Here is a 25,585-nt window from a genome sequence, read left to right as displayed (position 1 = left end):
GAGGCAACCTCGTTACCAGGGAAAATCCCTGGGAACGAGGTTCCTGTTGTGGTATTTGTTTTGGTGTTGTTAGAAATTCCAACTATGGTATAAAAGTGACTTGAAGTGTTATTTGGGCCAATTATAATTTGACTGAAGAGCTCGTACGTAGTTCATCATAAATTTGCTACACACTGTATCAGAATCAATCCTCCCAATTTATTGCCCTGATATTCTGTAAAATTGGAGTTTTTTTTACATATCCAGCATATTTTGACTCTGAAAGAATCGTTGAACTGACGTAGCGAGTTAATTTGACGCTCAATTTCACTATTTGTGGTAATTTGAAACTCTTAAGCTGTAATTTTTCAAAATCATGAACAAATAGAGCTGCAGACCAGAAAAAAGTCCCTTTCAAACACAAACCTGAACTTTTCCACGATAATTTCAAGCATCCCTTGTTTCACAAGTAAATTTTTCTTTGTTTATGTTAAGGCGTTTTAAATTCACTGTAGCGTTCTCAGTATTCTGATATGGAAAACTCAAGGCTAATCCAAGATGGCGACTTCTTAGACATCTATGACGTAATTTGTGATTTTATCATCTGATTAACAAATCGACAGCAGTTTTCTATGGTCTATACTCTTATAGACCATAAAATGACGTCAAAAAATGTTCAAAACTCAAGTAGAACCACGAACCGCAGGCGAGTGGTTTCACTGCCAAGTTTTGGACATTTTATGGCGTCATTTTATGGTCCATAAGAGTATAGACCATAAAAAACTGCCGTCGATTTGTTTTTTACAATAACATGGAAAAAGCACGAGCAGAATTGGCTATTTTTTTCGTTGAGAAAGCGCGTGCGTTACATCTGACGTCATTTTTATTGTCTGTACTCTTATAGACAATAGCTACGAGCCAATCAGCTCGGAAATTTGGACAGTTATTGTAAAATTTTGTTTATAAGTGATCTTACAAAATGCCACCATCAGTTAATTTAGACTCGACATCAGCATGGAATCTGATTCAATCTTGTCTTGAGCATCCTGACTCCTTTTTCAAATCATTCTACGCTGAAATGCTTTGCTGTTAAAAAATCAAGGTGAAGAAAATCAAACTCGCACTCTGATACCAAAAATAGCGTAACAAAACCCTTTAACACGGCGTGACAGACGCGTCAAATAATTAAAGGGGGAACTAAAGTGATTGTTCAATGCTAGCCTGACGTGATCTTCAATGTACGTTATTATAAGAATGGTAGCTTGCGCATAGTGGAACCACAGAAGAAACTCAGTTCAATTCGAAAGAGACTTTAACGATAGCTAGTCCGAGTTGGCTTTTCAGAGGAAAAAATGACATACTTTCCCCGCGTTGGCTAAAGTACTACTCTGTGATACTAGACCGGGCGTATTATGAAACACAGCCACCGTTCTTATGGGAATTTTGTTAAGTTTTAACTATCAAGTCTGTTTATCTTTAAGTTGCATTCACTCCTTCCTTGGTTGTACTTTACATGCTTCAAACCACAGCCAGTTTGATCCCTCCAAGTCTAAAATCAAACAAACACATAAAATGATAAGCTTATTTTAAAAAGTCGGGTTTCAGTTCATTCAAACACTCGACTGTACACAGTCGGATATATCAGTGTAACTTCAAATCATATGCAAACACGACAAGACCGACAACATGAGAAGAAAACAATCGGATCGTCATTAAGCCACTTGGTTACATGTTTCCCCTGCAGGTATTTCAAAGTCAAATCAAAGCGGCTATGGTTTTCTATGGTTTTCTGCGGTCTGCCGTCAGCGAACTATTTCATGGAGATATCCTTATCATAACAGTCTGCACGAGCCCTTGACTCCCTTAATCTAAAAGAAATTCGAGGAGGGGTTTTCCCCTCCCCCCCCCCCCCCTTCTCTCTTCCCCATCCTCTCAAGAAACACAGCTTGCTTAGATTACTGAATGACGCCCTTTTTTATCCTATGATTGGCATTTCTTTCTGAGCGTTCAAAACCCACTTGAGACTATAACACGCACGCACGCACGCACACACGCGGAAACGTGACGGAAGTCGACTCTTCTCGCGCGCACACCACTGATCGCGTGGCTCACTGCTCCCTCGAATATCCCAGAAGCCATAACCAGGAATTATGGCTCCTGAATCTACTCATAGTAACAGTAGATTTGGTGGTTATCACATCAGATTTGATTATGCTGATTTTCATTCATATACACAAAGGCTTGTTTTATGCTGTAGGTTTTGAAACTTCAACACTGAATGGAATTCTTTAAAAAGTTAGAAGTCAAAATTATTCTTAAATAATTATCCCAGTATAGTAAAAACACCCCTTTCCTGGAGGTCAACGATATCGTAGTTCAGCCCATAAAGTATTCTTAGCGAAACAACACTAGACTCTCGTACAAACTGTTCATTGATTGCGAGACATTTTTGCTATTTTCATGATGTTCTGATAATACTCACTCACCGTCAAGAGGACTGCAATGCTTTCAAGGGTGATAGTTCGCTTTTCCTTCTGTAGAAATCCTCAATGCTTGGTTCTTTGATCTTGAATTTGGTTAAATTGCTCTCGAGCAAGCCAAGAAGACGCCATGGTTTTACGAACATGCCCTGCAGCGACCGGCGTGGCAATCCATGAATATGGATTAGACATTCACAAATTTATTATTCGTCGACAAATCACATATTTGTTGGGGAAAAGTCTCTTGCATTGTTTGTTAGGAAATTTAAATTGTGCTGTGAAATATTTAAGAAATCAAAAGATATTGTGTTACCACGGTAACGCGAGCAAAAGTCCGCGGAATAACTGTTGTGATTGCTGTTTTATCGAGAACTCGAAAAGTTCTACCATGGCTTTTAATTCTATAGAAACATGGCAAAACATTTTCTCCTTCCTTTGTAAATAACCTATGCAAATTTACTTGGTTTCCATAGACTTAAGAGACCATGGCTTTAGACCAATCAGAGAGCGTGTTGTTGCTTGGACGTACAGAAAGAACTTCTGATCCTGGATAGGTTTGTCGGAATCTCCCCGGGTTTGGTTTGTTGTGTTATGATCACCTTCCTTTACAAGCAATGGCCCCTTTTGGGTTAAGGTTATGCGTTCACGATGTATGGTGTCATTAAGTATGGCGAATTTTACAAAAAGTGCTGATTAAACGATTATCCTCTTTATGTTACCTCCCTTACGATTTCCCCCTAAAAAAACTTTGAGCCCGATTTGGGCGGCAAAACAGGTTTTTTGTCTCTTTTTTCGATAAATGAACATCTCCCTTCTTTTTTTCCTCCGGAAGCGTTCATAAAATTTGCTAAAGGAAAGGTAAACGAGAGCTGGAAACGACTGACCTAAACAAACAAATAAACAAACAAACAAACAAACAAAATTCGTTTTTACAAAATTAGTCTTCAAGCGGTCTCTGAATACGAACCTCTTCATATCTGCTGTATGTTACGTGTGGCCCATGGTACCGGTCAATCGCAGCTTTCGGGAACCCCAAACCCTGAGAAAGTATGACTTTTTAAACAAAAGATGGAACACGAAGGGTTGACACCAGGGCTTTGTCGAGACCTTCCAATCTTTTGCAAAATTCTCCGTTTCCTTGGATAGAATCCTTAAACTTATCTAGTTTCTGAAGTATAAGGCTAGTTCTTGTAGCATCGATCATACGGGGCCATTTTCGTTTCCTGTGGAAAATCAACGGGTCTTGGTTTAAGGGCCTCCGTCGACCCCTCCCACAGGAAATGATCAAAGTAATGAATACAGTCGTGGACACCCGGGACCATAGGCAAGTGCTCACTTATGTCAAGGTAGAAATGAAGGTTTTGTATCTCTCTGACCCTAACTGCGTGTCTACTTCGAAATGATGTCTATAGACGCAATTCGTATGTATTAGCAGTGGACCAATGGTCTTTTAATCCATTATTACCATTCTACCCATCTGTAGTCAGTTTGAACCAACACAAAGACAAAATTTAATTCTCGATTTACAGTCAATTTTATTGCAGAACTTTGCAAAATAAAGGTCACAAACCTTTGTAAAATCACAAGATAGGTCATTATTACCATATTAAACAGTAACGTAAATATCAATTTATTTAACTAAACATAAGTTGATTTTGCCAAGTGAAGTTAAACTACTATTTCGACGCTCTGTAAGAACTTCGATATAATTGCCTATGGAACACATTATCTTCTCGACCCTACTTAGACTATATATGTCAAATGCCGGACAACTTTTTATTAATTTGCATACTTTGTTTTGTAGAAATTTATTATATCCCTCCAGAAGCACTTGCGCTGAATCACACATGCAAGGTATTTATTTTTTATGTATCAAGTTTCTTAAATCATTGATAACCCTTGACAAAATTAAAAAAATAATAAATAAAAATATTTTAAATAAAAACATTAACCTCCAAACCTCCCCCACAATAGTGGAGGAGGTTTGGATGTAATCTTTATTGTCATAAAATTTGGTGAACTTGTGCTTTGAATTCATTTCTCCAAGAATTATCAATGGTTTGAGAAGCTACATCAAAAGAGCATTTCATTTGATTTCCAAAGACTTTGAAGTAGATGTTTGGAAAATGAATGAAACACTCTTCCCCATGTTGATATATTACTTGAAACCCCAGGATTGTTGGAACTAAAGTACACCATGAAATGCCAAATTTGAAAAAAATTGCTATAGGCAGGTTTTTCATTAAGATTTTGAACAGGATGGCAAGGGATTAGTTCACGCGGGCAAGAGAGTTGACTTGAGTATGTCATTTTATGGAAAAAGTCAGTCAAGATGTTAAAGGCAACTGGCCAAAGTTGTGTTTACAGACGATCAATTTGCCTGCTGTCCAAGCCTTAATGAAACTCCTGTGTAGGTGCTTATTAGTTCAGTCTAAGCTGAATCTGTATCTTGCAATATTTAAAGAACAATGTCAAGGTACTATCACGATGACTAATTAACTACTGGACTGGTCTTACAAAGCTATGCATCTAAATATTGAAAATCATTTCAGGAAAACCTGAAGTATGAACAAACAGAACATCTGATTTCAATGAGTTCGCGTCACATCCATTTTGTCAGGATAAGAATTTTGGTAATACTGAGTCTCAGAATACACACAATAGTCCACCCTTGCAGCATTAAAGGTAAACAAGACAACCCTGGTCAAACTTCTGATAAAGCTGGCCAACTGACTGACCAAAGTAAATCAATCTCTTACTACAATTTGGAGAGATCCATATCTGTTTTATCATTTACAATATTTATTATAAATGAAAATATTTTTCATTGACGCCCCGTTGTGAAAACTTTCAAAAATATGGAACAATGCTCTTGGATTTCAACTTTTTACCAAGGCGTCCAAGTGATTGTTAGATTCACAATTCTATATGCCTCTACAAAACCATACCTTAACCTAGTTTTCACTTGTGACAGAACTGGAAGCACAAGAATCCACATAAACACTCAGGCTGAGAATAAGAATACTTTGGTCCTCATGTTTGTTGTTGTTTAGTGTTTATGTGCATGCTTGTGTTTCCTTTTTTTATTCTGCTTGTGATGCCGTCGCCGGTGAGAACCAGGCTTTTTCAGCTTTTGTCATGTTGGTCTTGGTCTTAAAATAAGTCTTCCCTTCTGAAAAATCAGAAAAAAATATGAGTACTGTAGAAATAAAAGAAAATGAAAGAAAATTATTACAAAGACAATTCCTCAAATTAAGGCAATCCCACTTAAGAGAAGAGAAGAGAAATGTACCATTTTCACTTCATCAAATGAAATCTTGGCCAAATTTCAGTTAATTTAACACATTGATTGACTCTTAAAATCCACCTCAAATTTTCAAATATGATTATATATTTGGTTATTCCTGTATGTATGATGTGGATGTGTCAATCCATGAATGCAATTTTCTGTTAAACTTTAAACTTTAATGAAATAATAATTGTCTCTTCCCTCTCTATGCAAGAGACTATTTATTCGTCCATGACAAAACTCTTCTCTATGGACACCCAAGTAGCAGGAGTTTTCCAAGAGGAATACAACTGAATTATGCAGTGGCTGTGTTATGAAAATAATGATATTGTGTTGCATTGAGATGAGTCAAATATTTGAGATGATTCAAACTTTCTTAATTTAAAGACATTTCACTAAACTAATCCTGAAACCTGTCTGTCTCAGATTATTGAAAAATAATAATAATAAAGAAAGAAAGGTACTCACATCATCACAGGACATGTTGTAATCCTCTAAAACAGTTCTTGTTCTTGCTAAAATTCTTTGATCAGTCAAAGATGTGTACAACAAATCATTAAAATTACCAGTATCATGGTTTTTGTGAAACAGTCTACTTATAAGAATGATGATAAGAATAATCTATTATTCAGTAAGTGACACGCGCATACTTGAAAAAAAAATCCCAGAGTGCTCCTATCAGAAGTTGAGCCTAAGACCTTTCGATTACTAGTTCGGATGCTCTACCACTGAGCTAAGGGAGAATTGTGGGAGCTAAGGCCATTAAACTTGGTTCATGGGACAAACATCCTGCATACTGCTAGGATTGGAATGACATGTGTGGCATATGCGCATTGGAATAAATGTGATAGAATATTTCAAGCCTGGTGAATAAACAAGAATGATGTATTATTCAGTAAGTGACACAAGCAATTATTACTCGGAAAAAAAGGAAATCCAAGTGCTCCTATCAGGTGTTGAACCTACGACCTTCTGATTACTAGTTCAGATGCTCTACCACTTCGAGTATGCCTATGTCACTTACTTAATACATCATTCTCATTTATTCACCAAGCTTGAAATATTCCATCACATTTATTCCAATCTACTTATATTTAAATAATTTACACTTAGTTTTTCTAGCAGTAAAGGATACATTTGTGGAGCCATAACTCTTCTGTGAATTCCAAGCATAAATAGAATGAACAAGTTACAGCAGCTAAAGGTGAATAACTTGTGGTGAAACAAATACTGGAATAATGAAGGATGCTGAAAAAAACAGACAAATAAAGGTCTGTAAGCAGTGTACAGGATACTTCTATAGTCCTGAACTGATTATGTCAAGTATCAGCTGTCCCCTAATACATACTGTATTGTTACTATTGTTCAATAACTTTCTGATTGGTTTTGTCTCAAATGCCCAATTATATCTAATAACCATGTGATGTGAAGTTAACACCACAAACATGAAACCTGACAATGCTGATTCACTATCCAGAGTTCTTGCACTTTAACTGGTCAATTTAAAAAGAAGCTGCAATGCTACTGATGTGTATTCTCCCACATTAAGAGCAACCAGGCCAGGGTGAATCTTGCACATCATATAAAGACACAGGCCAATTCTTCCTTTTTGTAGGCTGTCCCCATTCAGTTTCATTAGCATTTCTGTGATACTTTCTCATTTCGTATAAAATTGTTAGGAATGTATTATTCATGAGCTGCACTTTTTCCTTGATATTAGGCTACATCCATACCAATATCATTACATCTACAAATGCATATTTTTGAAATATTCGAGCAATCTATTCACATGTATTTATAAACAACCAAAACAATTATCATAAAATTATGTATATTTTTGAAAAGGTTTTCCAAAGTAGATATTTTTAAAAATGCCATCTGGGGAAAGTGTGTTTCTATATGAATAGTAAGAATGTTGATGTCACAGGATCCAAAACCTAGCTACAAAAGAAAACAAATACCCAATTTGGCAGATGATCGACACAGGCTCAATGTAGGGATTTAATGATCAATTCATTGATCTTGTGTGGGCTGCTGAAAACAATATGCAAACTACTGTGGGATTTTTGGGACAGATAAAAGAACATGCATTTATGAAATATTGAAACATGTATGCATAGGTGTGAATGATGCCTTACTTATTATAATAATATTATTATTACATATAGGGTAAAGGGGAGGGGGGACGGAAAGTTAAAAAGCAGTAATGAGTGCAAATGCAGGAAGGATTTCACAAAACTTAACTTCCTCTCATCGTCTTCCCAAAATGCCTCCTAACTGGACAAACAATAACCTGCAAATGCAGACATTTTTCTGGCTGCCAATTCTCTCCACTGGCAGAGATAAGCAAAAGCTGGAATATGTCTTTGTTTGCTAAATTGAGAAGCTAGAATCAAGCCTCATGAAATTTTTTTTTTGGCATGTTGCAAGTGCTTCACCAGTGTCCAGTTAGGGGACATTGCCTCAATATACTGCTATTGGTTATTGCATCTCAAGTTTGAGGGCATTATTGTCTCAAGATGTTTTCACCGAAAGTTTCTGCTCCTGGGTCTCCTGCATATGGAAATAATTAAGCTGATTTTTTTCAGTGTATATACTTACATGTTGATTATCTGTAATTAGTCCCCATGCACCAGCAGCTGTAGCCACTGATGAGATAACAAGAATAACTGCAAAAAAAAAAATAAAATTCATTCAAATTACAGTGAAAGTTTGAATACTGAGAGCCCTATTAAAAAGAGGACAGAGAAAGCAGAGAAAACAAATTATTATCCATACTTCCGCTTTAAATTTTAGGTGTCACACAGGGAAGGGTGGGGGTGTTAACTATTCAAAGTCACAGTCTGCTTTATTTATTCCACCATTAATATAAGCTTTCATGTACATTGTACTATTTATTAGCAGATATTGTTTAAAAAGTACAAAATGACATATTACTACAATATTATTGATTTCAAACATGTCTTGTAAGAGTCATTTTGTTGTCTGTACTTACATAACATGTATCAAGCTATTCTTTGTTAGTTTCCCACGTGAATGGCAAGCATGTGCACATGTCACCAAAGAAATGTTTGAAATGAGCTTGATATTGCTCACAAACAATTTATTGAAAATTCAAACTGCCATAAAATCTCTACTTTTGATGATGCTTCTTTCAAATTTGGGATCTACAATAATAATTATTTTGATGTGCTCTTTCTGTTTCTAGTATCATCACTAATTCAATGTATCATGTTTTTGGGGGGTGGGGGTGGGGGGCATGGATCAAATGACTTCTCAGTGCAAGGGGCCTCTTCAGATTAGAACTGGGGTGGGGGTGGAGGGAGGGGGTTTAATAGAGAAAGTGGGCTTACAGTGGATCCTCGAAATAACAAACCCCTTTATAACAAAGTTCCCTAAATATCAGAGATACGGTTTTTGAAGAAAATAGTCAAGAGGCTCTGTCAATGTCCAGGTTTACATTTCCTGTAGTTTAAGCTCTCATTTAATGGTTAGTGTTCAAAGTTGAATCAAAGTTTCACAGTTTTCATCCACAATTAATACAAACTCGATTGAAAAACACAGATTCAATGATTCAAATTTCTAAAACAGAAATGTCTAGTACAAATCCAAATTAACAGTGAAATTAATATTGTTAATAATTTACCAGGCATCCGTGCATACAAATTCAATTTATTCACTGCAGTAAACCGTACCGGATCACTAATTAAAAAGAGGCCTCTGAGAGAGAAACAAGCTTAACCATAAGCTTAATTAAGCACTCACTTAATTTAAACATAAGTTCAATTAATTACAACAGGTGCGAGTTTTAACCTGCCACAAACTAACGTACAAAAATATGCACAGGAATAAGAAGTATCAGTTTTGAGCCCCTGATATTTTTCCGCGAATTTCAATTAACCAATGACCAGAAATAATGCATTGTCTGAAATCAAGGGAGAAGAAAACAACCTTCGATCGAGCAGAAATATGGGTTCTAAGGGGAAACTCACGTCTCCATTTTCCTGTCTGCGGACCTAGACAGGATACATACTCCGTAAGCCTGCGCTCAAATGCTTTCAAATCTGCAACATAGAAACATGTAGGTGAGCTCTCGGTTCATACAATTTTTGAGGTAGATTTAAATGTTGAGACAAAGTCTGCAGGTCACAAGCTTACCTTCGGTAACTTGTTGGTTTGCCATTACAGAACTTCCATTTCTTCCTACTCGACTGCGCATGCTTTAGTTTTGCCGGTAGGTTTTGAGCCTGCAGTATTCTATAACAGCAGTTACCGTTATCAGAGCAGGCGCTTTTGCAAAGACGGAGAGTCCAAGATGGTGTCGTATTGGAGACAAGCCGGATTGAGGTTCAGTTTACTGTTTTTTTTTTTGTAATTATGTCGTTTAGAAGGGATTGCAATGTCGATGAGATACCTTTCGATCGTTCTGTATTGATTGTTTGTGAGAAACGAGTATATTTATTGCGAACTTTAAACTGAATGATATTGCCTCGCGAGGCATAAATTTAAGCTTACATCCACGGGGGCCTAGTTTAAAATTTGGAGGGTTTGAATCCTTAGATAGATAATTATAAACTAAAAAATGTAATTTATATTGGATTATTGGAGTAATACATGTAGCATACTGTGTTCACACCTGTTGAAATCAATTTTCCCCAATCATTGCAGTGAGGAGGATTTGATGATCTCTCAATTTACACATTTACTTTTGCCATGGTACATAAATTTCCATATAGCATGGGTTTTAAAAGCATGCAATGCACTTTTCATTGACTGTACTCTTTGGAGTATACTGTTATGTGATGAGATTTTCAAGGCTGTCATTAGGCCTTAGGCAGCTGGCAGTTACGGCAGGCAACCACAGCAAGGGTAATGGGTTCTTTAGGGTTGGAAAATGACTAAAAGATAACACAAATATTGTTCTTTCAATGAGATTTGATTGACCTTCTTTCTTTTACCTTAGCCTGGCTGTGTTTGTGACCACTGATGAAAAATGTCAGTGTGAAAGAGAGTAATAATAATAATAATAATAATGATAATGATAATGATAATGATAATGATAATGATAATGATAATGATAATGATAATGATAATGATAATGATAATAATAGTAATAATAATAATAATAATAATAATAATAATAATAATAATAATAATAATCTTTGTTTATGTAACGTTATTTCTACTAAGAAACCAATAACGCTTTACAATAATAATACGTGTAAAATATGTGATAACAATACATGAAAATAAAAGATAACAGTAACACCTAAAATATACAAACACTATAATATGAATAACTAATCAAGATAAATATTTACAAGAAAAATAATCCAACAATAATAAAAGAGTCAAAAAGCTTCTTAAAAAGAACGTTTAAAAAGAAATGCTTTGATCTGCTTCTTAAAGGTGCTTAAAGATTCAGTTTCTCTAATATTGTTAGGAAGGCTGTTCCATAGTATAGGACCATCCACAGAAAAAGCTCTTCTTCCATAAAATAGAGTGGTGGTGGCTGTGACGGGCACATAAAAATATGTGGACCTCTGAAATACCTTGTTGTAAAAATTAATAGAATGTAAATTATCTGACAAGCTAATTCTGATCTTACAGCTGCAAACGGCCTTTGTTTGTTTGGGCATTTGACAGCCTTGTTCAAATACACAGTAAATCTGTAAAATTTGGCATGATTTGGATGGAAGGCCATACCACTCAAGTAATTTATGTTTTTCCATCCCTACAGTTATCTTAATTTCTCTACCATCTGTGCGAGACTTGTCAGGAGATGTTTGAAGCCAGAATTGCGAGTGGAAGCACTGAGACGTGAAGAATCCTTGATGAAGACTGTCAAGTGGGAAGGTGGCAAGCAAGCTTCAGAAGCAAGTGAGTATTAACTGTCCTAATGTAACACAGTGTTTGTTATTTGAGTATGATGTTGAGAATCCTATAATCAATGTCTTTTTGTGTTATTTTTCCACAGAATCAATTTCTCAGGGACTTTGAGTGATGTTTGTGCTGTGATGTTGTCTTTCCATTTTGAGATGATCCAAACATGTTTGAGGATTTCAATATTTCCTGGACTTCTTAAGTGACTGGAGCCAGTGTTTGTGAATAAAATGTTGTCATAAAAGCTTGTGTTGCATCATGTTTTTAAATGTGAAGTGAAGAAGGCTTACCATTCTCAAGTGCCCCATGCAGCAAGATGGGACGAGGGGAGATCCATTGTGTAGTAAATTCCTCTCTAGGTTATTGAGTTTCTGACAGTTTGCCAGCATCCAATTATACATTTGGTTGGATAGACATAATGAACAGCAAAGTTTCATTTCTGAGGTGGAAGAAACCAGAGCCAAGCTGCATGAAGCATCTTAGATAAGTGAAATTTTTCTGCAGCCATTCCCATTTCTCACACTATTGTTGTGTTCCCATCTTCAGTAAACTGCCTTCAATCGAGTGATCCAATAGAGTGCTTGAGGAAATCTTTTCAAAGGCCAGCTACAGAAAACTAAAGATGCTTTATGCAACTGTGCTCAGGCTCTGAAGCACCAGCTTTTTGCCCATAAGTCTGATGCTGCGCCCTGCGCCCATCACTGTCAAATTGAACCGTTTGGCATTTGAGGTATATTTCTGTTGGGAAATCCAAGATCAGCTCAAAAATCCAGATCAGACCTTGATCCAAAAATAGATCATTTCCCAAACGTTAGTCCATAGTGACAGCAATATTTTGGTGGAAAATTGAAAGACTGCTAGGCCTTATGCCAAATTGAGGACAATCTGAATAAAACAGAAAAAGCCTTAACATAGAACTTTAGGTTTTTTTTCCTGCTTTCTTTAAATTGCCTTCATTTTTTGCCAATGACGATTCATTTGAGAAACTTTGGGCCATTCACCTCTAGCTTGTGCGAAAATAAATAAATAAAAAGAGAGGGATTTTGCATTATGGAGCACCTTGCGCAGTGGTGTTGCAGATTTAAGATGAAGGTAGACTGTTTACAGTCCCCCTATTTTTCTGTGGGATTCTCGAGACTGGTACACTTCAACGGAGCGGCCGCCATCTTGCATGAGTACGATTTGGGGAGTGTCTAAACTACCAAGGGAAGCAGGAGTGGGGAGGCGGCGGGAAAATTTCTTTTGCTCCCCCTCGCCGACTCAACTAACCCCCACTCCGGCTCCCCTTGGTAGTTTAGACACTCTCCCCAGATCGCGCTCGCTTTTACAAACCAAGATGGCTGCAACTCCATCGAAGCGTACCAGTCTCGAGAATCCCACAGAAAAATAGGGGGAATATGAACAGTCTAAGATGAAGATTAAGGGTTCAAACCATGGCCAGGTGTAAGTTCTTATGGAATAGTCAAGTTTATTAACTTTTTAAAAACAATAGACTCGTACACCAAATATCTATCTTTTAAATACCTATATATCTGATCCTTAAATTCTGCACAGCTAATTATAAAAAGAAATCTCTTTGCTGAATGTAGTTTTCAGCAGTGGCACCAATACAAAGTATCAAAAAGTCACACCACAGTTCAAGGGGCTACCCTTTGCAATAACTCTCTAATAATTAATTGAACCATAATTTTTGGTAATAATTTCAGACCTAATTTTCAAACTAGTCTAATGTGAACAATTCATGGTGGTCTTGTTGGGAACCCACACATTTGTTCTTAAACTGTATATGCTAATATTATTGCTGGTTGTGTATCTTGAGTCTGTTTGTGGAGCCAAATACATTGGAATTGATTTCATTTTTTGCTGTGATAATGCATTTCGTTACTCATCGTTCTGTGAATTGAATGTTAACAGGATTTCACAATCCTGCTATGTAGCTATTACATTTCTTGGTTGTCTATTTATAAAACTGCCATCACACAGCTCTCATGACTCAAATTTAACCACTGCATCACAGCCTAAAAGGCAACTAATAAAATTTCTCACTACTTGGCTCTGCAGCAGATTCACGAAGACAACTACATGTAGCCTCTTCCAACTGTTGTTTCACCTGCTGTGAAAAGAGCTCCTTCTGTGGCAGATGACACGAGCTGAAAAGGGTGTCTGCTCTCACATGCTAGAAGATGCCCTGCTAGCAGAGGTCTCCTTCTCATTGTCAGAGACCTCTGCTAGCAGAGAAGCTAGAAGACAACAGGCACCATTTTGCTGAATTCTGTTTGTAGTCAATAAAATTACCATTAGCATATACAGATGAGTCTGTGATGCCTATGCTGGCCTGAAGTCATAACAGTCAAAGTTTTTCTCATGAAAATGCAAAGTTATGCTTAACACTCTTGTATAAACACTATGATCATTGAAAAGGAAAGTGTTTAATATTAATTTCAGTCTCCACAAGGATCATAAAGATCTTGTTGTGTTCAGTTCACTGTGATCTTAATCTAACTCCAGCCCCTTGCTTATTACAATTTTCACTCCTAGCAAATAAATACTACAAAAGACTCCTATAATTTAGTTTTTTGTTTTTGTTTGGGAAAACAAAACACGAGCTTAAGTCCAAAAATGAAGCAAAACAAATGTTTTTATACAAAAATAATTGAATTGAAAAAATGTTTCTACTCCTTTGTCAGACTGAGTGAAGGCCCAAATATGGGATGAGCCCAGTTTTCTGATGTGCCTCCAGCAGAGATCAATGCACAACATTTCACAGCAGCCCTTGAATAAAGGCCGCACGCAACAATAACAGCACTGCACTTACTCAATCCATTTCAGTTCTAGGGCGGCATTTATTTGAAGAGAATCAAAGTAAAAATTAAAAACAAAAACAAAACAACAACAATAACAAAAAAACATACAGTTTGCTTTCAGGACGGTGCCTACTAATACCGAAGTATTTTTGTGCGGCTTATGACTATGCGGGAAAAACAGATCTTAGCAAGGCCTCTTGGAATCCAAAAAGAAAATTGGGGGTAGCCATGCATTTTTCAGAGATAATTAAGCAATAATATCTCTTTAAAGCGCCAAAATATAAAGCAATGTATGGGAATTTTTTTCCTAAATTGAAGTTTAATTATCTCTGAAAAATGCATGGTTACCCCTAATTTTCTTTTGAGATACCAAAAGCACTTTCTAAGTTCTGCTTTCTCCGTATAGTTTTAAACCGTGCAAAATTATCCCTGTATTAGTAGGCACCACCCATAGGAAACCCGAGTATCTCAAGATGCGCAGAACGTATGCGCAGTAACAATAGTAGGCACCGTCCTTAAGCCAACTACAGAGACAGTAACAAGCCGGATGTCATGTTAAGGTGATTCCTTTGAAGTAGAACTTGTAAAAATTTTCTGAAACTTTCTGTGATTGTTTACTAATAGTATGACTATTATTTCAAAACCTGCAATAAAAAGTATAGGTTACTGTGCTTGCTGCGATCCTTTCAAGTCACTCCATAACAACCTCAAATATGAGTCTATTTGATCTGTTCTTGCTATGTCTGGTTGAAACAGGAATTATATAGATAAGGCAGAACTTCAGGAAACATTAGCGTGTATGAAGCATAATAAAAGACAATTTTCTTGGCAGGGAAGCACAATGTGAAGCAGTATGTACTGTACCATAAATGTCACTTCCAGGTGCATTCTCATGCCTGCTAGTGATAGGTAAGTTCGTCTATCTGTCAATGACTCATTTTAACGTCAATTTTTTGTAAACATTTTTGACATTGAGAGGACAAGAAAGGTCCTATGCTTTCTTAACAGAAAATGATTGTGTAATTGGCTGATTATAGTGTAAAGGAAAAACCGCTATGTTTCAGATGCATGAGTGCCAAACAATGCACAAAACGATGCATAGCAAGAACGCATAATGCAATTCAATGGAATCACCTTAAATTGAGTTTGTTGTTGTTATTGTTTCAACTAGAAGAGCAAGAGGTTGTATTTATGTCCTTATGTAATAAGCCCCTAGCCCCAAAAATGTGGCCCTCGTATAAGTGTTGCATCACAACTTAGAAAATAAACTTAATATGCATTACAGTGCTTTCAAGTAAATACAGCAATCCAATTCTATTAACCTTATTTTCTGTGAAGTTATATTTAGTACTTAAAATATTTCTCTTACGAATAATTTTTCATATTAGGAGAACAAAACCAATGAACTCTAGATAGACTATGAACAGTAATATTCTCTATTGTTCCTGGGGGTGGGAAACTTGATCACCAATATTGAATTCAGTTTGAAGATACGTGCTGTCATGAATTATAAATTACTGTCAGTTTTCTGAGAACTTATTGTTAATAACTAATTTTAAGAAGCTGAAACTTTTGCTTTTAATTTTTTCAATTCACATATGCACATGTTAATCCAACTCTACCTCATTACCTTTCACTTTTAAAGCCAAAACATTGGCTGAGGAGGTGTAAAAGATAGCTAGTGCACACAAAAACAACAGATGTTTGGGTTTGATAGTGACATGCTGGGGAGTGGGGAGGGGGGCTTACATTGCTGGCATATTAGTGATGGGAAGGCGCAAATGAGGTCAAGTTGTTGGACCCCCAAAAAAAAGTGCTATTAGGCTAAACTGGGACCAAAATAGTCCTGCGGCACTGACAGTAGCCCCTAAAACACATTTTCTGCATAAAAACTTCAAAAAATCATTCCCAAAATCTTTTTTGCACCTCCCAAAAAGTCTCCAATAAATTGCTAATTGAAAACCCCAAAAGGTCTAACTTGCACATCTCCATCACTAATGTACTTAAGTACCCACCTCCCCCCAGGATGAATGGCAAGTCTTCGCAAAACCTTCAAAAGAAGCTGATAGCTGATTTTGCAAATTCTCTCAGTCTCTCCACAGCTTCTTCAGAGATGTTAAGGCATCCCTCAATACCTAAATGTGTCAAACAAGGCATACCCTTGATGACACTTTCAATGCTTGCATCAGTGATTGTCATACAGCCTGTTAGTGTCATATCGGTCAAGCCCTTCATGTGCACAATGGCTTGTTGAATTCCCACATCTGTGATCAGATTTGAGCCAAGATCAAGCTCCTCTAGATTTGTGAGAGATTCTGCTGCTTTGATCAAACCTTTATCAGTTATTTTGCATCCTTCGACACCAAGAGAAATCAGCTTGGGAAGATGTCGGCTGACATAAACAAACCCTGCGTCTGTTACCTTGGTCTGGTCTAAAGTTAGTTGTCTGAGCTCTTTCAGATATTTTCCAACCTCAAAAAGACCTGTTGAAAAAAAGAAAACAGTTTAAAAGATGAGAAAGGTAACAATTTTTTTTTCCAGTTAGTGACACAGGCATACTTGGAAAAAAGAAAATCCCAATAGGAGTTGAACCTACATATATTTACTGAAAATACACCTATCATTAATAATAAATTATTATTATTTTATTCATTTAAATACATCTTTCATTATTCACCAGGCTTAAAAGATAACATCCCCTCTCTTTTCATACACACTCCATTGCAAAAACGTTGACAACGTGAACAATGAGACCCAATGGCTTTATGGGTATAAGTGTACTAAATTTATTTGCATAATATTTTATTCTTGTGCGACGGTTAATAACCAAAATTAGTTGCACGTGGTGAATGATGGAAACTGTCCACGCTTTCCTTAAGTGTCAAGTTGGCCAACAAGGGCCAATTGTTAAACACTACCCACAAATCCATTGGGTCTCACTGTTCATGGTTTATGCTTTTTAGGTGTCAATGTTTTTGCAATTGAGTGTATACAGCTATTTCAATTAACGTTGTCGGATGAAAGCATGAAGCTAAAATACAAGACCGAAAGTTTACGGGGGATTTTTATGAATAAATTCATCAAAATCAGTCATGCCTGGAGAAAACAATAGGTTGTAATTAGCAGTACAATGACCTGCACGTGCAGGGATGATTTTGATAAAATTATTCATAAAAAATAATCCCACAAAACATTGCAGTCTTGTCTTTTAGCTTTAGTTTGTTCCGACAATGATAATTGAAATAGCTGTATAACACTCATTGACATTCAAATCGCAGCAGCATACAGGATGTTTGTCCCATGAACCTAGTTTAATGGCCTTAGCTCCCAAGAGTCTCCTGTAACTCAGTAGTAGAGCATTCAAACTAGTAATCGGAAGGTCAAAGGTTTGACTCCTGATAGGAGAACTCAAATTTTCTTTTTCTGAGTATACCTGTGTCACTGATGGACAAAAAACTCTATCATTTACTCACCAGGCTTGAAACATAACATCACATCTCTTTCCAAATTATTCAAAAGATTTTGTTGTTGTCAGCACTTTACAAAATGTGTTCGTGCTGCAGGTAAAAATGAGGCCCAAGACCAAGGCAGTCAAATTTGTCAATAAAAAAAATGAAAATTCCTGTCAAACCTTAACAGAAACTCTAAGTAATTAAAAAGCTGACCTGAATTTAGCAACTACATAGAACTTGCTATTCTCTAAAATACTGTAAGTTTTTATTTTTTCAGTGTTGGCAGCAAGTTATATTTTTCTTGTTACATGTATTGCATATTCAATGACCACTTCTAAAAAAACTTCCTATAACAAACACGAATAAGATTACATTAATTTTAGTTTAACATCTAATGATAAAAATAAGCGAAAGAAGGTTTACACTACGTTTCGATGACTCCATGTCATCATTTTCAAGTGAAAAGAAAAGGAATTGACAACTTAATATATACCGTGCAAGGCGATAAAATGTAAATTAATAATTAATTTACATTTTATCGCCTTATTTTGTTTAAACAAATATGTCTGTCCACTCAAAAGATACAGTCAAGTAACATTTTGAAATTTGAATTTGCAGATAACTGGAATTTTGGAAAAAACAAGAATAGCACTCACAATTGATATTGTAAATTAAACTAATCTTCAAAAAGGCAAAATTTTAATTTAAATACAAAAAACTCCAAAATCCTGGCACATCCCCATCACTTTAATTCGTCACTCTTCGGTTTATCTGCTGGATAACAATTTATTCACTGGATAAAGTTATATGGTATTTGAACAACCGGGGCCAGGCATGCAATCCTCAAACTCTTGAAAAGATTTTGGACCCAAAAAAAATATTTTACATGCACACAATTTATTATCAAAAATTCAATTATTGATAATTTTAAAAGATTAGGAAACACACTGAGTTAGTTTGTATAAAAAACAATTTACCTACAATCTGTAGAGAGGGATATTAAGAAAATTACTTTACAGGCCCGAAAGCTCTTTGGGAGCCTTGAGAAATGCAAACCTGATCTATACATACCTTGATTAGAGACCCGCTTGCAGTAGGACAGATTCAACTGCTGTAACTGAGTCAAGTTGAAAGCGAGAATCCCAACCCCAGCATTTGTAACTCCACAACAATCCATCAAATCGAGACTTGTGAGATTTGTCACAAAGCTTGCAATGTACTTTACTCCCACATTTGTTAGCTTGGAATGGGAAGACAAAATTAATGAGTTCAAATTTCTTAGAAATGGAGCCATCCTTGCCATACCATTGTTGCTTATTTCACAGTTCCGCAGGTCAAGTGATTTCAACTGCGTTAGATTGCTGGCAATTGTGGTGACACCTCTATCTGCCAGCTTCTGACTGCTCAGTGATAATGACTCTAACTTCTGCAAGTGTAAGCCAATCAAATCAGCAGTGTTGTCACTGATGGTTTCAACATACCCCACATCGAGTACTTTCAGGTTTGGTAAACTTTTTATCACGGTGTGCATTGCAGAATCACTGATACCATCACAGAAATCAAATGCTAAACATCTGAGCTCCGTAAGCCGTGCAATATCCAAGAACATGATTTCAATGTCTTGAACAGAGTTTGCAAAATGCATATGATCACCACCACCAAATGACAAGTGCTTTATTTTGGACAAATGTTTTGTTACATGTTTGATGCCATCACTGGTCACAAAAGGACAATCCTTCACATCCAAAAAAACAACTTCAGGAAGGTTCTTAGCCACTAATTCTACAGCGAGATCATTGATTCCTTGACTCCATTTGAAATCAAGTGCTGTCAACTCTTTGAGATTTTCCACCAAGTGACGAACCCCAAGTACAGTCACCCAGTCGCACCCTCTCAAACTTAGGCGTGACAGTCTGGGACAATTGATTGCCAGTGTCTTTAGACACCCATCTGTGAGTCCATCGCACCATGTCAAGTCCAGCACTTCTAGATTACATAGGTGTTTAACAAAACTCTTGAAGCCAGCTTCAGTTATATTATCGCAGTCCTCTAGAGTGAAACTGCTGAGTTTCTTAAGGTGCGGACCGCATGCTTCCAAAACACTGTCAGACAACCTCCCACATCTTCTAAAAGAAAGATGTTGTAGCTCATGCAATTTAGGAATTTCTCTTTTGAGAAATAGCTCGGTCACTTGAGGGCAACCTCCCAAATTAAGATGAGTAATCTCTGGTAAATTGGAGAAAAGAATTGACAAATCTGTAGTGTTGGCCCTTGAACAATTTACCCGCGTTATTTTACGCCTGTGCAGACTTTTCACGAGCACCTCAGTAGAGTCCAAGGGTAGAATCACTATAACATCACGCCATAGTGACGGTAAATACGAAACTCTGTTCCAGAAACGACAGACTTGGGCTGCTGTTTGCTTGTCTGAAACCTCGAGAAAGGAGAAGACAAGCGCTGCAATATCTGCGATGAGAGGGCCTTGATGATCACAAAAATTCATGTCCACTTCTGGCAGCCAGTGTTCCAACTTTTCACAGTCTTTCTGTTATATGTACAGGAATGAAACTCAGCGAAATGCAAACTAAAGAAAATTAGGCCTTGGTTGTGGCGTTCACAAGTTGGCTTATCGCCGGTTGGTGTTATTTTCCCCCAAGAATATTCAATCAATTTCCTAGTTCCCCCTAAAACAAAATCAAATATGGTTGCTCATCGCGCCGGCTTTTCGCGGTAAAAGACTGGTATTGAATCACTACGACGATTTACGACAAACAAAAGTTTACCGAAGTTGTCCGGAAGTTTACGATAATTCTCGGGTTCGTGATCTCCAATATGGCGGACGAACTTCACATGAACGGAAACTCAATTTCCAGCAGCAACGCTGCAGTTTCTGATGAATCCAAACCGGCAGAATGTAAATTTACAGTGCATACATTCTCAGACACGCTTCTAGATCAAAAGGTTCATTTTCAAATTCTCAAAATGACGGACAGTTTGTATATTTGGATTGGAAACTCCTCTGAAATGAGTTCACTAGCTGTTGCTATGTGTACAAAATATGTAAGTATGTTTTAAAACAAACTTTTCAACGCCCTTCAATACCAGTGCAAGTTCGCCTACTTGGTTCCAAAAGAAGGGGGGGATTTTTCAACGTACGAATGTTTTTGTTGCTGGTGACTACCTTACCCCACCCCCATAGGGGACCAGCTCAGGTGCACACGTGTGCCAGGCTGCAGTTTATGTAGGTTACGCCGAAGGTCTTTGGTGTGGGTTTCCAAATCGCTCAGCGTAGCCATACTGGCACATGATCATTGTCTTTGGCATGAAGCCGCGCAAGACAGGTAGTACCTAGCATAAGATTGCCTCACGGGCATAATGGCATGAAGAAAAATTACCTTGACTTTTGAAACCTTCTACCATTCAAATGAACTGATGTTATCCAAAAATATGTAGGATTTAGAGTCTACAGACAGAGTCTTTACAAGTGCAAAGGTGCCTAGTTAGGGGACCAGGGTCTGTGAGTGTGCACCATCTGGTTTTCAAAACTTGTAATCTTACAATTTCAGACAGTTGTATAATTTGTCCCTGTCATAGCTTTGCTTTCAGTATCCCGTGCACAGTGACATTATTCGTTTGTTGTTTCATCTACTTTTCAAATTTACTTGAATACCGGTAGATCATTTTACAGTTGTGGGCTTAGTGAGAAAACTGAATGGCTGGGGTGAGGGCTGTGTTGGCCAATGAGAGCCAGATGTCTGAGGTGTAACTGGCATAGTAAAAAAAAAAAAAAAAAAAAATGTCCAAACCTAGAACTGTTAAGTCAAATTCATGATATCTTTTCTTCCAACAGGATTCAGTGCCCTCAGTTGCAAATTTGTTAGGAAATAAAGCTGACCTGAGCTCATCAACACTTGCGCAAAGGCTTGGTAAGTACTTCTCAGAAAAATTGTCACTGGACAACTAGTACAGAGATGACCGAGCTTCAACTGGGACCACCATTTTTCCATTGGTTACTTTAATTCTTCTGTGTTCTCAGACAGTTAGGGGGTACAGGGCTGTGGTGGATTTTAGGGCGTTTTTCATTAGTCAGAACTCCCAGGGGGGATACTCGGGTATAAACATGACGGGGGGGGGGGGGGGGGTACGATGTATTTTTTTGGGTCTAAAATTTTCAACTTCTGTATTTTTTTGGGTCGAACATTTAACCATGTATTTTTGGGGGTCTAAAAAATCTGCGCATTTTTTTGGGTTTGAATTTCCGTCAGGCTAATAGTTCTTATGCAATTCAAGCCAAAGTTCCCGCAAGATCCAAAAGCATGATTCGAATAATCTCCAGTCTTGTATTTGTTTGGGTGCACAATATAAGGTGCATGTATTTTTTTTGGGTTCAAAATGTTAGGCTCCGTCGGACCCCCCGTCATGTTTATACCCGAGTACCCCACCTGGGTCAGAACTTGCCAGCCAGTGGTCAGTTTGTAAAAGGAATGTACCAATATTTATTTGAAGGATAAGTTTTATTCTAGTCCTTCAAATTTCTTCAAAATAGCCTGACCAATAAATTTCAATGAAAGTTCACCGTACAGTGAAGACTTGAGATGGCGGGCAATATGGATTCTGAGCTTTCATTGAAATTTATTGGGTATTAATGTCACTGTTCCGTTTAGAGTATCCAAACACACAAGCTTTAATGAAACGTAGAGTAATAAACTAAATTAAGGACCACAAGACACGTTTGGCATTAATTTGGGGGACACCGCTCGGCGATTGGCGTGACTGGCGACTTTTATTGCGTGACCATTTTAAGGCCTCACTTCTTTGGCACTTCCAGCTGCACCTAGGCCAACAACAACAAAACACAACAACGCACTGCAACAGCAGCACAGCTAGGCCAGCAGCGCCACTCCAAGAAGAGTATTGGCAGGTTGCAAAACTAGAGCGCTACGAGCTGCCATCTAGGCCAGCAACGCGCAAACCTAATTAACTGAATGACCTATCATGCCTCACCTATCTCACCAGCGCTGCTGGGTCGTACCGGAGTATTGGCAGGTCAATATTACCAAAAGTCATTGAAATGAACTAGAGAACTTAGCTTGGGGAAGTCGCTACGCAGACTTAACCGAAGCGCAAACGCCGATAGGCATCCCCAAGTTTATTTGTTATATCACAGATCAACCCCCAAAGGGAGGGAGGGTGGGTACATTTTTTACAGCGTAACAGTAGATAAAACCACGTCGTAACCAAGTGTGACTTAGAACATTCTATCGCACATTTAAAGCTAGACAGCGTTCAATGTCAGGGCCAATGGCCAGGGTTGTACTATGCTTATGGTAGACTTTACATCATAGCAAACGCGACATGAATGCACCATTCACTGGTTTAGCCATACAGAAAAGGCGAACTAACTTGTCTCCAGACAATGTCGCAACATATTACAATGTGACTATTGACTAATGTGACAATGATACAGTGATAAGTCTAAAGTAAAGTACGTAGAGATGCCACCCGGGGCTAAGGGCGTCAGGTTCCATTAACTGCGTTTTACAATTGTATTGTAAAACTTTCTTTCCCAGACTACCTTTCGACATTGTCGCGTACGTCTTTACGCTATGTTTCGACAACCTTTGTTGAAACAGCTGTATATGAGTATGTGTTTGAGTGCAGGAATATGCATGTATGACTGGTCTGTATGCATGGTCTGACTCATTAAGCAGTCTAATATATTATGTATGTGTAAGTAGGGATAGCGTACTAAGTAACACATAATGTACGTAAGTATACCGCCGTATACCGTAGTAGTGTTAATAGAAAAAGACATAATGTATGTAAGTATAGTATGATATGTAATACTATGTAAATGTTCTTTTAAGTGCGATAAAAAAGTATATTTGAAAAAACCTCCCATGGACTCTGCATCTAATTTTCTCTTTATTTTGTACCCCTCCCAACATCAACCTCCTGATGCACAAATCATTCACGTGGATGTTCTCTTTTTTCATCAGCCAAGAAAACAAACAAGCAGTGCTTTGTGAGCTACAATGTACCCACAGAAGACATGCTGCTGGGCCTGGTGGAACAGAGGATCAACCAAGAGATCAAAGACAAACCTCAAAAATTCTAAGGACCTCAGTTTGAATGGCCTTAAAAGAGCGTATTTTTCAAGATCAGAGAAGCCAGGGTGTTCTGCAGAACAAATCAAGCCTGGATGAGAGCAGATAATAATTATTGCTTCAGAGCTGGGGTGGGGTTCTAATATATGACCATGCTACAATTCCTGCCACTTTTTGGAAGCAAACAAAACTTCAGTTTTTTAAACAATTCCAATAGATACCCACACCCTGAGCTGTTTTTGGGTGGCACTTCTGGTACAATGTCTATGCCACCCAGTGGGGTCCAGGCAGCTTATTAGGCACTAATCAGTCAAGTGACAACCTCTGATGGACCAGATGAAGTGAGCAAATTGTGTGGCCCTGTTTGTCTGAGTGACCTTATTTCACTCAGCCCTTGTGAGATTTTCAGTCTTGCTTTGAATCCTTTATCAGGTGGTAAACTGATGTTACAAGTAAAATCAAAGTTAGATAAAAAAGAGGGATTGATCAACCAATCCAGTGTTTTCTTTCAGTGCAACCAGAACCACTTCAATGAGCTTTTTATTGTTAATTTGGTTGTTTGTTTGTTTGTTTTTTGAACCATTTTTGTAGTAAGTTGTTTTTTGTTTTACGTTTTGGAAACAAGGTGTAGTGTCTTTTTAAATAATGATAATAATGAAATATTATTGAATGCTTGATCTTCTTAGTAAAGGAACATAACAATAATTCATCATATCAAGTTCTGCTTTATTTAGAACTCAGAATAAGTAGATGGTGTGTTTAGATTTATTAAGCATCCTTTGCCAATTCCTCTTATGAGATACATCCCTGCACTGACTGGTAAAAGCCATTCACCATAACGTTATGGAAACAAATACACTTTTTTAAATTATCACTACAGTAATAATGTGAAAGAACTGGACCTTGATACTTCATTGTGTGAAAACACATGCCAAAATAATAGAAACATTTTGTTTTGGCTTATTATTTTTGCTCACAACATGATTTATTGTTCGCCTAAACCTCTTCTTGTTTACCATAACTCCATTGACATCCAAACGTATGTGTGTGATAATTACTTTAAAAGAAGCAGAGTATGGTAACTTATACACTGGAACACTCCATATTTTGAAGTGTGAACGTGTTATTTACAATAAATAACTATTTACAATCAATGAACCTACTGACATTCACAGTAAGTGGTATGTTATTTTGTTAACACACAAAGGCTGTTCTCCAAACAAACTGAAGATTCGCCTGTACAGCTTTCCCCCCACTCCTCTGCAAGTTGTTCTTTATCTTCAATACTTAACAGATTATAAGATACGTTCAGTTCCCTTAAACAACCTTCCTCAATGTTTTGAGAAGCTATTGTTTTCAAAGAATCAAAGAATGTCTTGCTAAGAGGGGACTTTATTCCACATGCTGATAAATTCAATTTGTGAAGAGTTCTGCTGTTTGCAGCTGCCATAAGAAGCGACTCTGTTCCAGCAGTGCCCATGCCTCCATTTCCAGCCAATGTGAGAACTGACAGTTTGGAGTCTTTCACAAGTCTAGGGAATAAGATTGAAGAAGAATTTCAATAAAATTATTCTCATTGTTCTCAAAACAA

General features: G+C 37.3%; 5 protein-coding genes across 5 annotated transcripts in view; 2 read left to right on the top strand and 3 right to left on the bottom strand.

Moving 5' to 3' along the window:
• Positions 1-3,969: 3,969 nt before the first annotated feature.
• On the bottom strand, positions 3,970-9,993 carry LOC146480663 (nuclear envelope phosphatase-regulatory subunit 1-like). Its single transcript, XM_085109887.1, has 6 exons — positions 9,907-9,993; positions 9,741-9,812; positions 8,350-8,417; positions 6,884-6,996; positions 6,217-6,271; positions 3,970-5,631 (listed from the first exon to the last, which is right to left on the bottom strand). The coding sequence occupies exons 1-6, from the start codon at positions 9,965-9,967 to the stop codon at positions 5,596-5,598; spliced, it is 405 nt and encodes a 134-aa protein (XP_084966013.1). The 5' UTR covers positions 9,968-9,993; the 3' UTR covers positions 3,970-5,595.
• LOC146480662 (ATP synthase F(1) complex subunit epsilon, mitochondrial-like) lies at positions 9,976-11,875 on the top strand. Its single transcript, XM_085109890.1, has 3 exons — positions 9,976-10,095; positions 11,489-11,628; positions 11,726-11,875. The coding sequence occupies exons 1-3, from the start codon at positions 10,064-10,066 to the stop codon at positions 11,746-11,748; spliced, it is 195 nt and encodes a 64-aa protein (XP_084966016.1). The 5' UTR covers positions 9,976-10,063; the 3' UTR covers positions 11,749-11,875.
• Positions 11,876-15,492: 3,617 nt separating this feature from the next.
• LOC146480661 (uncharacterized) lies at positions 15,493-20,604 on the bottom strand. Its single transcript, XM_085109818.1, has 2 exons — positions 18,959-20,604; positions 15,493-16,918 (listed from the first exon to the last, which is right to left on the bottom strand). Exons 1-2 carry the CDS (start codon positions 20,388-20,390, stop codon positions 16,488-16,490), a joined length of 1,863 nt encoding a protein of 620 aa, XP_084965944.1. The 5' UTR covers positions 20,391-20,604; the 3' UTR covers positions 15,493-16,487.
• A 96-nt stretch (positions 20,605-20,700) lies between these two features.
• Positions 20,701-25,168, top strand: LOC146480660 (proteasome assembly chaperone 4-like). The gene is made up of 3 exons (XM_085109886.1): positions 20,701-20,947; positions 21,738-21,813; positions 23,887-25,168. The coding sequence occupies exons 1-3, from the start codon at positions 20,720-20,722 to the stop codon at positions 24,003-24,005; spliced, it is 423 nt and encodes a 140-aa protein (XP_084966012.1). The 5' UTR covers positions 20,701-20,719; the 3' UTR covers positions 24,006-25,168.
• The window catches only part of LOC146480659 (tonsoku-like protein), a 28,107-nt gene continuing 27,221 nt past the window's right edge, over positions 24,700-25,585 (bottom strand). The window contains exon 22 of the mRNA XM_085109815.1: positions 24,700-25,526. Within this exon, the coding sequence (XP_084965941.1) occupies positions 25,181-25,526 (346 nt within the window). The 3' untranslated portion in view covers positions 24,700-25,180. The remainder of the gene's footprint in view (positions 25,527-25,585) is intronic.

This window comes from Pavona decussata, unplaced genomic scaffold (genome assembly GCF_977016875.1).
Source record: "Pavona decussata unplaced genomic scaffold, jaPavDecu1.1 SCAFFOLD_53, whole genome shotgun sequence".
NCBI classification, from domain to species: Eukaryota; Metazoa; Cnidaria; class Anthozoa; order Scleractinia; family Agariciidae; genus Pavona; species Pavona decussata.
This window is presented reverse-complemented; position numbering and strand designations above follow the sequence as displayed.